The following is a 13,821-nucleotide window of genomic DNA, read 5'->3' on the forward strand; positions in this document are numbered from 1 at the left end:
CCCACCACCACCCTCTCCAACAGCCACACCTGGAACCGTCCTCTCTTCACATTCCAAGTGACATCACAGGACTGGCAGGGCACTGTGGTGCCAGGGAGATGTGGATCTGGAGCCCTGGCAACATGAACATAAAAGCAACGTGCCCTATGTAACTGAATGGAGACTTGACCCCCAAACGAGCATAGCCCCACCAGGTTTCCTCTGCTGTGTTTAATTCATTCATGTATGTATTAATCATTTGTAAGGCGCTTTATGCAACAGAACTGTGTTTGATATGATATGATATTTTATTTATATCGCGCTCATACACAAGTGTTTCAGGGCGCGACCAAGCAAAGGGAGGGGAACAGGGGAAAACAAAAATAGCAATCTTACTAGGCCCAGTGACATTAAGAACGTGCAAGTGCATGGAATAGGGAAAGGGGGAAAGTGCGTGGAAAGGGGAGAAGTGGAAAGTGCGGAACAGAGGAGAAAAAATGCTACAGTATTTGTGTGACTGCTGGATCCATGCGGGCTGTCAGATTGTGGTCCTGTCTTTTACTCTGGCTAGTGTGGACTCCTGGTCACTCTTCCAGGTACCACATTTGGCCTTTAATGGAGCAGACAATCGCTAGCTAGAGAGGATGTTCTTCTTCTTTTTCATTGGCTGTCGAAAAAGAGATTTCAGTGGGAGGTGTGAAGTGTCTTAGCAGGAGGTCCTACACCTGCTCCTTTGCCATCCACTCACTAGAAGATATGTACTCTGTTCCAGCACCTGTTCACAAACCAAATGGATGCGTCGATGAAACTGCTGCTGGCTTCTCTATGGTTAACCCGACTTCTCTGCGGTGGGTCAGCCTGGCTGAATATGTGCATTTTGTCAGGTGAACGGCTGTAGGGTCCTGTGCAGTTGGGGTGGCATGCTGGACTATGATGTTGTCTTACTTTTACAGTCCGGGAATGGTAAATACACCAGGCAATACTTATGGTGTTTGCTGGTATCTACCGTATATTTGTTGGGGTGTTGACAATTTGATGTAAACGGCTCCCTGGATTTACAGTTTTGCCCTCTGAGGTTGGCCATCACGGGGCGCGGGTTCCGCCTTGGAGCTTCGGACCAGCCACAACAGTTGATATTACACTTTGTGTTGGTAGACTGAAGTCTGTTATGTCTGGGCCAAGTTCCAGCATGAGTGCTTCCCTTCTGACGGCATTGTGACCTCTTCTTGGAGGGTGCGGTATGAGAGGTAGTTCCTTGATTGATGCAGTGGTCTTGGAAAGCTCCTCCCCGGATTACATTCTTATGCTGTGGCGTCTCTGGGGATGGGCCCATTAGAGCTTTGCTGGATAAGCTCTATTAGAAGCTTTTCTCGTGTTGATTCAGGATGTTGTGGATTGGAGGTGATAGGCGTCGTAGTGGAACATTTACTTTGAAGTTCCTGGCCGGTAACAACGTTTTTGATCTCTAATATTCTACACACCCCCGCTGTGCGGCTGTTGGGCTACGGGAAGTCCCGCATCCACCCAGGTTAAGCTATTGGTGAAGACACTTTCTATCGTTATGGAGTGGGCTGACAGCCCTCCTCAAGTTGTTGATCTTGCACTTCGAAGTGTGGTCTCATCAGATTATCCCATGGTCTGCTCTTTTGATCAGTCTACGCTCTTGATTAGTTTCGTAGCCTGCCGGCTTTTTATATGTATATGCAATTGTTGGTTTCCTAATGTTTGGGACGCCGATAGCCTCTGGATTGCCATTTTCATTACTTAAAGGCCGATCCAAGTACGGCCCTGCCCTTGGCTGTCCCAGACCTTCCTGCTTAGACTTGGATCTGGTAGACATACTAGGGTTATCATTTGTTCCAGTTCAATCTTTAATCTGTGATGTACTTCATGAGTAAGTATTGTGACGAGGAAGAAGAACTTGAGGGCTCTGCCCTGGGCCACTTACCAGTAATATTTATTACTACTAAGTGAGATTGTAGCTTCTCAGTTGCCGGACCAAGACTGTGGAATAGTCTTGCATTGAATCTAAGAAAGGCAAATTCCCTGTTGATTTTCAAAGCAGGTCTAAAGACTCACCTGTTTAAGTAGTTGTAGTTCCCTTATGTTCCTCCTGTGATTTTCAGTGGTATCAATATTGACTAGGCTTGTTTTTTCTCCCTCGGCCTATGGTTCCATCTGAGCCAGGATTCAATTAAGTTTGTTGTGTGCGCTATATAAATAACTTCAAAATTCAAATTCCTACTCTTCCTCATCAAACTACTGACATCTGCCGGTCCTTCCTCAGTGGTTAGAGGTCCCCTTTCCTGTGGGATTCTCAGGTGAACTATGGGACAGGTATGGTGCTTTAAACCCTTCGTGTGACAGGGAGGGGCTAAAAAGAAAGAAAGAAAAATAGAAGACATTTTGAGGAAAGGGTTCTGTTGGAAGGCGGACCACCTTCGTTGGTAAGTACTATGATGAGGAAGAGTAGGAGTAATAAAGATTACTGGCAAGTAATCAATTCGCTTAAGACCTTTGAAGGAAGAAAGGCTGAGCTGGTCTTGCCGAGATTATAACCGGCACAGTGATTTTAGCAATGAGCGCTTAACCCGCCGAGTTATGTCACCAGCATGTTAAGATGCCCTGTGGTGCGTTAGGAACAAGTGCGCTAAATCGAGGTAATGGTGCTATGTTGGGGATAGACCTGTTAAGAGTAAAGAGAAGAAAGAGAAAAAAAGTTGGATAGACTATCTGGAAGTTCATGTACACATTTCGTGTGCCTATTTATTTCAAACCGTTTTCGTTCTTATATAACAATTGTGGTTACTTCTTTGGAACATATTTTAAATTTGTTTGTTTCTTCCTTGATAACAATTTTTGTTTTTTTTGTAATACATCTTTAATTTGTCTATTTGTATTTTGACAATAATAATGGTTTTATGTTGTGTTTGACAACATTTTCATGTTTCATACACTTTGTGTTTTACAAATAAATGTCCAAATATATATTTTTCTTCTTCATATTTATGTTTACATTCCGATTCACAATGGGAACAATTGTGCGAGGATATCCGTTCTCTGGATGCCCATATTAGAATCATTAGGATTGCTTTCTTCAAAACGTATAACTGCAGCTTTTTTGGAATGACTTGTATTTGCTTTCTATGACCCCCACCAGAGATGCACCACAATTGGGGCTTCTCTACCATTGTTAGTATCTTGGGGATGGACTGCAGCAATCCCTAACTTGCAGGCGTAGCACTGCATTCATTAGATATAATCAGTACTCGAGGCCCATAGCACATGCTTCACCTTCCGATGCACCGTCCAGTGGTTGACGTGGGCGGGAGCATTTGGAGGCACTGCTCTTCTACCTTTTCAAAAATGTTTTACTGTACCTATACTTTTATTTTCCAAATAAACCATTCCGGAATGGTTTAGTTTTAAAATAAATGTGTAGGAAGAAGCACTGCACTGAACATTCCCTTAAACAGCTGGTGTGTTTGGGGGTTTGGGTTGCGCATGGGAGGGGGCTTGGCGATGGGATTTGTGGGCAGGTCTGCAGGGGACATAGTTCCACTACTTCTTTTCACACACTTCGACCGCTGGCACTGTCCTTAGTTATTAAGTGTATATGTTTGAATAGCAGCTAAGTGCCTCACACGTGAGGGTGTCAAGGTGCCTCAAGCTGGCTTACTATGCCTTAGAAGAGATTGCTGTACACCTTTCAACAGGTGGCCCGATTCATGTGTTCTACCTGCTGCACAGTGCACAAGTGGTTATGCCGCTGACGACGGGAAAGGCCCGAAGCAAAATGGAGGAGGCAGCACGTTAACCGCTGCAGGGTCCTCAGGCAACTTTTCCCTTCCCCCTGGGAAAGGGGAGGTAAGGGAGCGGAACGGCGCCAAAAAACCCCGAAGCCCGCGAAGGGCGAAACAAAGGAAGGGGGCGGAGCGAGCCTCTTTTTAGTCGGCAGGGTCCGATTGCAGAGACATCTCGCTCCTGCAGTGAGTCCTTGCCGACAACTTGCCGTGCTGAAGGAAGGATTTCATTTTACACCCACCCACCCACGAAAGGGAAGGGGAGGAAGGTGACACCTGGACGTCACTGTCGCAGGACGGCCAGGATGGGCGGTGTTTGGGCGATCAAGCACAAAGGATAGACTCCGGACGAGCCAGAAGGAAACCGGAATGGGTCTTCGTTTTTCCAGACCAGCGCCTCTTGGGGGCCTAACTTCGGGGGCGTCTGGTGGTAACAACCAAGGCTCAGCTTCCCCCAAAAATTAAACAGTGCTCTCCCCACCCACGGACACCTGCATGGGCAGGATAGGCTCAGGTGCAAAGGGTCGGGGGAGTTTGGGGCCTGCTATGGAAACTATACAAAAGTATAGGGGGAAGCTAAGGAGATCCGACATGGAGCAAGTGCCACACTTGCAGACTGAAGTCACAAATGTGTACAATAATTCTGTTGTGATGGAAATAAAACTGCGGCCATGTTTGCCATTTGAAATACTGTGTCATGCCAATTTCATTGCTCGAGTAGAAATGAAGCGCAGCGAAGGAACATGCACAAAGAACGAATTGGTAATAAAGGCAAATGGACAAAAGCAGGGGTTATTTGCAAAGCATATTGCAAAGATCGAAAAGAAACGTCACTGTGCGAGCAACGCATCAAAAGTAATTATTCCAGTGTGCCCCAGCTCCAACTTTTACCAGCGACCCTGCCCCCTTCCCCTGCCCTTAATCGAGGGGGGGGCTTTCGTTAGGGTGTGTGTCCTTAGGCCACACCCCTTAAATAGCCCCCCCTCGATTTCCAATCCCACTTAAAGCACTGAGTAACCTTAACTGAAGACACTGCCAGAGTGACTTATCCATTCCTTCTTGCAGCCGTTGCTGCGTTCTATAGTTAAGAGGGCGGGGTTCAGGGAAACTTCAGTAATTTCCAACTGGCGCCACACTTCAAAGCTCAACCTAGTGTTTCTGCACTGGGCCTGCTTGCCAAGTCCCCTATCTGTAGGCTAACTTTCTACAAACTGCAGAAAAATCTTAATTTTCTGTCAAATGTAACCCAACGCCATCACAGTGGCAAAGCGTTCATTTAAAGGGCCAGAACTTTACTACTGAAGGGTTTCTTCCATGGGGCTAAACAACTTTAATTCTGGGGTCTTTGAGCCCGTTCCCAGGCAGTCCCAGCCCCCCCCCAAGATTTTATAACCACTGATGATGTAAATAACTGCCTTTGAGATTCACCGCATTCGAGTACATTTTCTGTGGGTATCCTGAAAACGTGGAGTGGATTTAGCTTTTGAGGACGAAATGTGGACACCCACACCATATTACCTTCAGCCCTCATTACATATAGACATATATAACTATAGTTCCCTCTCTCCCAGGTCTGCATCCAACTCCTCCCTGGGGCCCTCCATGTTGCGATGTACTTCATCTGTTTCCTCTCTCTCAGGGTTCAGGTCTCCAACATGGGACCACATATGCACTGCTGCAGCAGCAGGAATGGGCCTGCATTGCCCTTTCACGAGCCCAGTAGTAAGCTCAGCTTTTTTTACACTGCATTTTCTAGGAACTTCCATTGTTTTACCACTGGTACTCCCCCGCCCCCCACACTCCCAGAGCCTCCTATTCCCTGCACCACTGGTCCTCTTTCACTCGCCTGGCTTGAGTACAGGAATAATGATTGTATTTTTTCCAACAAACCACCACTTCCTGATGGTTCTTTTATCTTGGGCCTTCTCTTGCACCCACAGCAGAGGCGGGCACTATATTCCCAGGCCTGCTTTCAGTTTACTTAATGTTTACCTATTGACATAAGGCTGTAGGGTGCTATTCAAATTATAGGTCAGATTTAGCTCATGAGGTCCAAAAAGAATTTGGAATTTGAAGGTGTTCTTATGTGAGTAAGTTTGTGTGGGCGGGTTGTTTCTGATAACAAAATAGTGCCTTAATATTCTTACGTGTGATTGTTTTTACACCAAATAAAAAGTCTAGTGAGGTTCATCCGTTTAGTCTGACTGGTCAATCAGATAACACCTCGACATTGCTCTCCCACTCTATGGTGACGGGCTGGTCATTCGTTCCCATGTGTCCTGTTGTCGTCTGTAGGTGTCTGTCACACAGTTCTGGATTGCCACTTTTAGTTTTGGCTGAACGTTGGGCACACTAGTCCAATGAAATGTGGAGGCAGGTAAGGACATGGCATAGCTCGGTTTGATCTCCCATTCCAGTAGAGCATTCATCCAATCAGGGATTTACCAGACCTTTGTGTGACAGATTCAGGCATACTCTGAATGGACGAATCCTCCAGTCACTCCACTCCTAAGACTACCTCTGGTCCCTCCCCACCTGACCCGGCCCCATGCTTGAAAACAAGTGAACATCTATGCATAGTTATCGGCGTTGCCGGATCGGGGCAGAATCAGTGGTGTTGGGCTTTTCTGGAGCTTGGAGAAGATATCCGTAATGACTTTTTCTTGGTGGGTTTGGAAAGAAGAAAGGCATGCAGTGGGGGTTTAGGCTTGTGTGAGCTTCCTTTGAAAGTGTGCAGTAGTCCAATTGGCCAATAAACCGAGCGGGCGGTCCTGCAGTAGCAAAGCTTCGAGGGCTGTCTCCTGCTCTTTAGAGGCGTCATGCTGCGTGGGATCATTAATCCATTAAACCAGAGGTCTTCAACCTGTTGCTTTCCAGATGTTTTGAAATACTACTCTCATGATCCCTCACCATTGACTATGCTGGCCAGGGCTGATGGGAGTTGTAGTCAAAAACATCTGGAGAGTCAAAGGTTGCAGACCCCGGCATTACACAATGACAATCCATTTGAGCAATGGGTGTGGAAGCCTTCTTGCTCTGGGGCAGTGCTCCTTAGCAGAGAGGCATTCACAATGCTTTGTGTGTTGAAAGGAATTCATTTATTTTTTAGCTCAATATAGAAAAGAATGTCAACCTGCGCCACTCTGATGAGCCTCAATGAGGTTAAAGCGCATTCATGGGCGCTTGTCGCACCTTTGGACGCTGCCGGTCTTGGGCTGATAAAGCTTGGTATAACATTGCCATGCCCTGTAAGTCAATTACAACTTACTGCATGGAGCAAGCTTTTCAGCAACATTGCATACCCAGGATGCATTGTTCTGCGTTTCTGATGTGAACTTGAACTTTCAGCGACCTGTGTTTAACCAGAAGAAGGACTCAGACTACATTGGGTGAAAGCTAAAGAAGTTTATTTAAACAAAATGTAAAATGTTTACCTGGCCCCATAGCTATGAGAGAAGTTCACTGGCTAGCAAAACTGAAGCTAAGGGTGCATATCAAGTCCAAAGTAAAAAGACTTATGTCCGAATCCTAAACAACTAACTAGCCTTACCACTTTAGAAAACAGCTAAAAAGGAAAAAGGGGGGTATGCACAATAGCCTCAGATATGGGCTTCTGCTTGCCCCGACTTGCAATGGACTTGTACTCAGTTTTAAAGTCCCTTTAGAACACCATGGTATATTCTTTCCATTATTCATAGACTGTCTTGCTGTACATTTTAATTTTCGTCTGCATGGATTTCACTCTTCCCCTTTTCAAAGACAAAACTGTTGCTTTCTTTTCTCCTGTTTATTTCAAATTCCCAAATCCCTCCAGGATTACCCAACAAGACACTTCGCCGTCTCCCACCTTTGTGGCACCTTTGTGGCACTGGGACTCCCCCAAAGTCATGTAGTTCTCTGGTATGTGTCTTGTGTCACAATTATAGTATTTAACTTAGGCTGTCAACTTGCTTGGATATTGCAGGTTTCCGTGTTTAACCTTGGTGCCGAACATTCGCCTTCCTTTGACTCTGTTCTCCAGTAGCCTTTTTGGCTATTTCAGTCTTGACACAATGTTTGTGTTTCTATCACACTGTCTCAGTGGGGCCGTGAGCCTGTTAGCTTCTCTTAAGATCCTGTGTTTTTGGCGGCTATTTCAGCCATCACATACAGTGTTCGTATCTCTTTCTGTCTGTTTCAGTATGACTGTGAGGCTGTTAGCTTATCTTAAGTTCTCGTACTTTTGGCGGCTATTTCAACCTTAACATACAGTGTTTATATCTCTTTCTCTCTGTTTTAGCGGGGCTGTGAGCCTGTTAGCTTCTCTTAAGTTCTCGTAATTTTGGCAGCTATTCCAACCGTAACATACAGTGCTTGTATCTCCTTCCCTCTGTTTTAGCGGGGCTGTGAGCCTGTTAGCTTCTCTCAAGTTCTCGTACAGTTGGCTGCTATTCCAGCTGTAACATACAGTGTTTGTATCTCTTTCACTCGTTTGTTAGTACCTGCGTCGATTTTGGTACTCTATGAAACCAACCGTTATAGGCGTCACTGGCATCCACATATCAATATCGTCCGTCTTCCCGCCGGTACCTTCCTCAGTGTAACAGGCGCTTGCAGGTGGAGCTTGAGGACCCAAGTTCCTCTCCTGTCTCTCATCTTGGCATCAGTTGCTGGGCGACCTTGCCACCACAATTTACTAGGGGAATAAGCTGCAGGAAAAATAATCAACATGGACTGGGACTGCTTTGTACCCCAAAGTAATGGTTGACAGTTGTGCACTTGCTGAGGACTTGCTTGCCTTGAGCCAGGCAGTGCTAATGGGTTCGGGTTGACTGCTGTTAACTGTATCTAGGTGGCCCAATGAAGCACCTGGCCACCCCGCCCAGCATCAGCAGACAGAGGTTTGAGAGACATACAATGTTCTGGTTCATCTCAAGCGCCATATACAAAAGGCAACATTAATTGATTTCCAGGAAAAATAATAGTCCACACTTCACTGTTGCATTCAGGCGTCCCCTTTCCTACTCATCATCCAAAGATGAGACATTTTAGGAGATATGGAGGTGACATAGTGGTGCAATGAGACACACAGAGCACTCAAATACATTACATTTGACAGAATGTACAAACATTAGCAGTCTGCTTGAGGGAGTCAGCCAATCAGGTGGCTAGCAACGTGGGTTCAAACCGGCAATCTCAGCCCGCATTCCAAGCTGCATGATGGCCGGTTCCCACAGCCGCCATCTTCCCCAACCTCTATTCCTTTTTTTAAAAAAGATTCCCTCGTCCCCTCTTACCTCTTCGCGGTGGTGATGCTCCTTGCCCACTGCCCCTGATGGCCTCCATGGAAAAGGAAGAGGGGTTGCATATGGATCTCTGCCTTCCCATTCTATGGTGGCCAACTTGGAACAGCCTTTTCTTTCTGTGAATGGTACGCTGAACGGGAAGAAGAAAATACTTTTAATTAGCCCCGTTCCAGCCCATGGGACGGGTGATAATAGCATTAAGCACCCGTTCCAAGGAATGGAACGGGCCTCTCTTTGCTCGGCATTTAACTTGGGCCACCGGGCTTCTACCACACATTCCAGTCCTTGGAACGGGTGCTTAATTCCACATAATATACCCTTCCTTGTGAGGCTACAGAGGTGAGCCCGCTACCCAACATTCTTCCTTGGGGTGGCGGTAAACGGGTCCTCACAGGGAGAGACTCCCCTATTCGGGATAAGTACTCCTGTTCAGAATTATAATAAAATAGGACAGGTCATTCAGGGTCCAGAGTAGGCAGGGACATGGGCTGACATCCTGCAAGTCCTTATTTACTGTGAACTGCAAGGTGTGCATAATAATTCACAAATGTGCAATGCATCACTCCCGATTGTGAAATTGTTGGCTCCGAACAGTTGTTTTGGAAGTGTTTGGTGCAGCGGACACAAATGTCAAATGTGGAAGATCACCTTGTTGGGGATATAGGACGATGCAACTTCCTGCTGGAAACAGTGCTGCGTGGTTAATGCAATAACTTTTGTCTTTCTCTTCCTCCTGCAGGATCTCAGTTCCTTTGCTATGCCATTCCTCGATGGGGACTTGGACAATGCAGAGAAACATGGACCTCGAAAGGTAGGCAAACCCGACATTAAAATTTCCATATAATTGTTTGCAGGTAACTTACTCCCTGTTTGGACAACACGTTGTCTCCTCTGTTTCTAGCAGCACGTAATATCCTAAAGTAGTTGTGCATGCATTTATTACATGGAGTGATGGGCTCTGAATAGATACACTGGACAACAGTTCATAGTCACAGCACTCACTATCACTTCTATTACCCAGATGCCTTAGGCAAGCAACTGTAAAAGTGGCATGGTTAAAACAGAAACTGTGCATGGAGTAGAAGTGGCTTAGCACATTGAGAGGGGTCTTGTCACGGTTTATAGGACGCTCACTCTCGACCCAGGGAGTCCCCCCGTGCCCCAAGTAAGGTGGTGCACAACAAAGCGCTTTGCAGATTCAACTTAAGTGAGGCCTCCAACCTATATAGTACCATTAAGCAAATACCCTCTTTACCACCAATAAGCCAGGAACCAGCTGGTGTATATATATATTTATTTAAGTTTTTGCAAAGAATATTAGAACAGTCACAAAAGCATCAGCCACCAACACTGTGGCACTACACCATATCACAATTTCAAATTACTTGCATCAATTGACTGACCAACATTTCTAATGGATTTTCAGTTACTACAACACACAGCTAACATTTAGAGATGTACAGTCACCACTTTACCTCAGATTGCTTGCGATTGAACCCATAGAAAAATGTAAAACACACAGGGATTGCTTAGTTTGTTACCGGGCGCTATTCTCCCAGCAACCCCCACCCTCCGGGCATCAAGCAGATATGACCCCTTTGGTGTGAAGTCAAGGTACAGGGAGTGGGAGTGCAATGGGAATATCGTTTTGGCTTTTTATTCGAATGGCAAGGCTTGGGAATGAATTCTCTGGGAAAAAACGATTTTCAACACACAATACATTTAAATGCAAGGCTTTTGGGGTTATGGTTTGAGAATAAATGGGAAATTTCAGTTTGCAGCACTCTTACAAGGGAAATGCAATGCTTTGGTATTTTTGTTTGAAATTAATGGGAATATTTGTTTTACACACTCTACATTCACATGAAAGGCAGAGTTTTAGAGTGACTTCTTTTGTGGATTAAGGACACCCCCTTCTATACAGAAGTCAGGGGTTTCAGTAAAATAGTCACCCAAGTACTTATTGTCTATACCGGCTCTAACACATTGGGCATGAACTTTGTTAGTTTTTGAACTCTAACAACACTCATCGCATGATTTTTCTATATGCGAATTAATTGATTTTAATTTAATTAAATGTGCAAAGGGTCTACACAGTTTCACCCCCTCCCCACAATTTAATGAAAAGTATTAAGGCAGGCAGTTCCCAAACAATTCAATTTAAATGGATAGGGTGGTTTTCTATGGGGGAATTACTTTGAGTTATATTTAATAAAATGTGCAAAGGGTCAACCCAGTTTCACTGCCTCTACCCACTGTGCAAGAAGGGGATTAAGGCTGGAAGATTCCCCCCACTCTTTTGTTGTCATCTGAATCAGTCTACTTACATGGGAGACCTTAGTTATTGGGCACTCAGGGAAACAGTGGGGTTCCTATGATGACAGCACATATCTGGTCAAAGGCTTTGGTCAAGGATAGTCCCCAACACCCAGTCCTCCTCTGGCTCCTCAACTGGCAGGCACAGCTAGCTTCTAGATTTCCCAATCTCTGTCTCCTATGCAAGGTTTAAGGCCTTTCCAGGTAAACAGCTTTCCTCCTGGCAAGGTTTACTCTGATGGCCTTGGTAGCTCTCCTTGCCTCTCTGGTAGTTGTTCCTTGCAAGAGTCCAGAAGTAGACTACATACAGGAATAGAGTGGAAAAAAACCCTCTCAAAACTGATTTCTTATAGGGCTGATGACACTCACATATTATAATAATTCCCACAATACGGATTGGCTAGCTCTCTCCCTCCCTACTCCCAATATGCCTACTGCCTGCTGATAGGAAAAGGAGTTGAGAGGTGTGGATGATGGAGGCTGAGGGAGGAGAAAGATTCATCATCGCAAAATGACAGGTGGGTTTACCTTTTCAGTGTTCTTAAAATGTCACAACATGGAAGCCACCTTAATTTTTCAGATAACTGCAGGTACATATATATTTTTTAATTCTATATTTTATGGTGAGTCAGAAAATACTAATCTTATTTCAGCATGCCCCTCCTGGGAGGAACTACAGTTTTTCGCAATTTGCTACTGTGCTGCACTAGTGAACAATATGACACTCCACAATTTGCAACTTAATTGCACAATCTAACACTCCACCAATTTTCCAGTTCCTTGGAATTATGAGAATGCCATAATCATAATCTTTTTCATACCTCAAATTGTATATATCACAAATAATTAATATTTACATGGTACTGACAGGCTTCCTATCCCCTTTAATATGTGTCCAGAATGAGCTCGGTGGGACGCACAATGCTCTTTTTATTAAGGAAAATGTAATCCTATGTTAATCAGCCAATGCTTCACATGTACTTCTCAGTTTCACAATAGCCCCCACCTTTTGTTAAGTTCCAGTTCTCCATTGTCACATGACCAGGACATCTACCTGGCTCATGTTATTCTCCCCTCTCCTCCTTGGCTTCAAAAGTCCCTGTGTGAAGCTAAAGGACAGTTAATGTGGAGGTTTGACCTAAAGGTCAATGCAGCTTGCCGTGTTATCTGTACAACCGCAATGCTGATCTCACTCCCAACATTTCTTTGTATTTTTAACTGAAACTCCAGGCCTGTGCTGCTAATGTACCCCACCAATGGTCCCTGAGTTATCATTCAGCTTGGAGAGAAAAACAAGTTGCATCCACAGTTCTGAAAGGCTAGCATTTTACATTAATAAAATGTGTGTACATGTAACTTTCAGTACTGCACCTGGGCCTATTGTTCACAATACAACCGTTCTTTACATACTGTTTGAACAGATCTAAGTTAACTTTTGGTATTATTCACAAAATATATATAGGCCATAGTTACATAAGAAACCAGTGTTCACTTTTACACAAAATGAAATAGGCCTTTCCCTTTAATGGTTGTAATTTTATGTAATGAAATAAGTCTCTTTATTCCTGATAAACGCAATCTGTCACTCGGCTTTATTTCTTAAATGTAAGGCACCATTCCTCCTTTTTATCTTCTAAATGCACAGTATTTCAGTGTATCTTTTCTTTTCATGTGCAGTGCTGCAGTTTTAAATCTGTCAAAAGTGTCTTTTCCCAATTTACACGAAGTCAGCATCTGCAGCACCACATGTTTTTGTTTTGTTTGACTCCATTGGACACAGTTAACAATATTACAGTTCTAAGGCACACTCTCCTTCAACTCAGTGCCTTTCCATTTTACTAAATTTGAGGGAGGCCCTTTTCATATTTCAATAGGCCTTATGTCGAAAACCAATGTTTTTTTAATTAGCCTGCATCTTTCAATGGGTAGCACCAGTAGCCAGTTTCATTCTTATAGTATGGTTTTGCATGGCCTCTTTATCTCTGACATTCTAGGGCAATATTTTACCCACAGGTTACACAAACTAATAGGCATACATCTATTATGAAACTTACATTTACTGTATTTACTCGGGTAGTATAGCTCAGTGGCAACGTGCTTGTCTTGGAAGCAAGATGACGCAGATCAACATAGGTTCAAATCCCAGGTCTGCGCTTAGAGACCTCTTAGGTATTAAGCCCATATAAAAAAACAATTATAATTACTCCCAATTAAAGTTGGACTAGTAAATAGTGTGAGAGGGATGGTATGCCACTGCGGTTGTGAGGGGCTGCTTAAAGAGATAGTCGTTGGGTTTTGAAGATAATTTTGAAGTCTGCCATGGAGGGGACAGTCTTAAACTCAGAGGGCAGCCAGTTCCAGTGCTGGGGTCTAGGTGGGCGAATGAGTGAAAAATAGAGGCTGCAAAAGGAGTGGCAAGGTTGAGAAGGGCTTGGAAT

The 13,821-nt window shown here is 44.6% G+C and overlaps 1 protein-coding gene across 4 annotated transcripts in view; it reads left to right on the top strand.

Moving 5' to 3' along the window:
• Positions 1-13,821, top strand: part of PRKAG2 (protein kinase AMP-activated non-catalytic subunit gamma 2) — a 2,090,293-nt gene that overhangs the window by 943,750 nt on the left and 1,132,722 nt on the right. For all 4 annotated transcript variants that reach the window (XM_069647770.1, XM_069647769.1, XM_069647768.1 and 1 more), the window contains exon 2: positions 9,807-9,878. In XM_069647770.1, coding sequence (XP_069503871.1) covers positions 9,807-9,878 — 72 coding nt within the window. The remainder of the gene's footprint in view (positions 1-9,806; positions 9,879-13,821) is intronic.

Source organism: Ambystoma mexicanum, chromosome 2q, assembly GCF_040938575.1.
Source record: "Ambystoma mexicanum isolate Mex_15411 chromosome 2q, UKY_AmexF1_1, whole genome shotgun sequence".
In the NCBI taxonomy this organism is placed as follows: Eukaryota; Metazoa; Chordata; class Amphibia; order Caudata; family Ambystomatidae; genus Ambystoma; species Ambystoma mexicanum.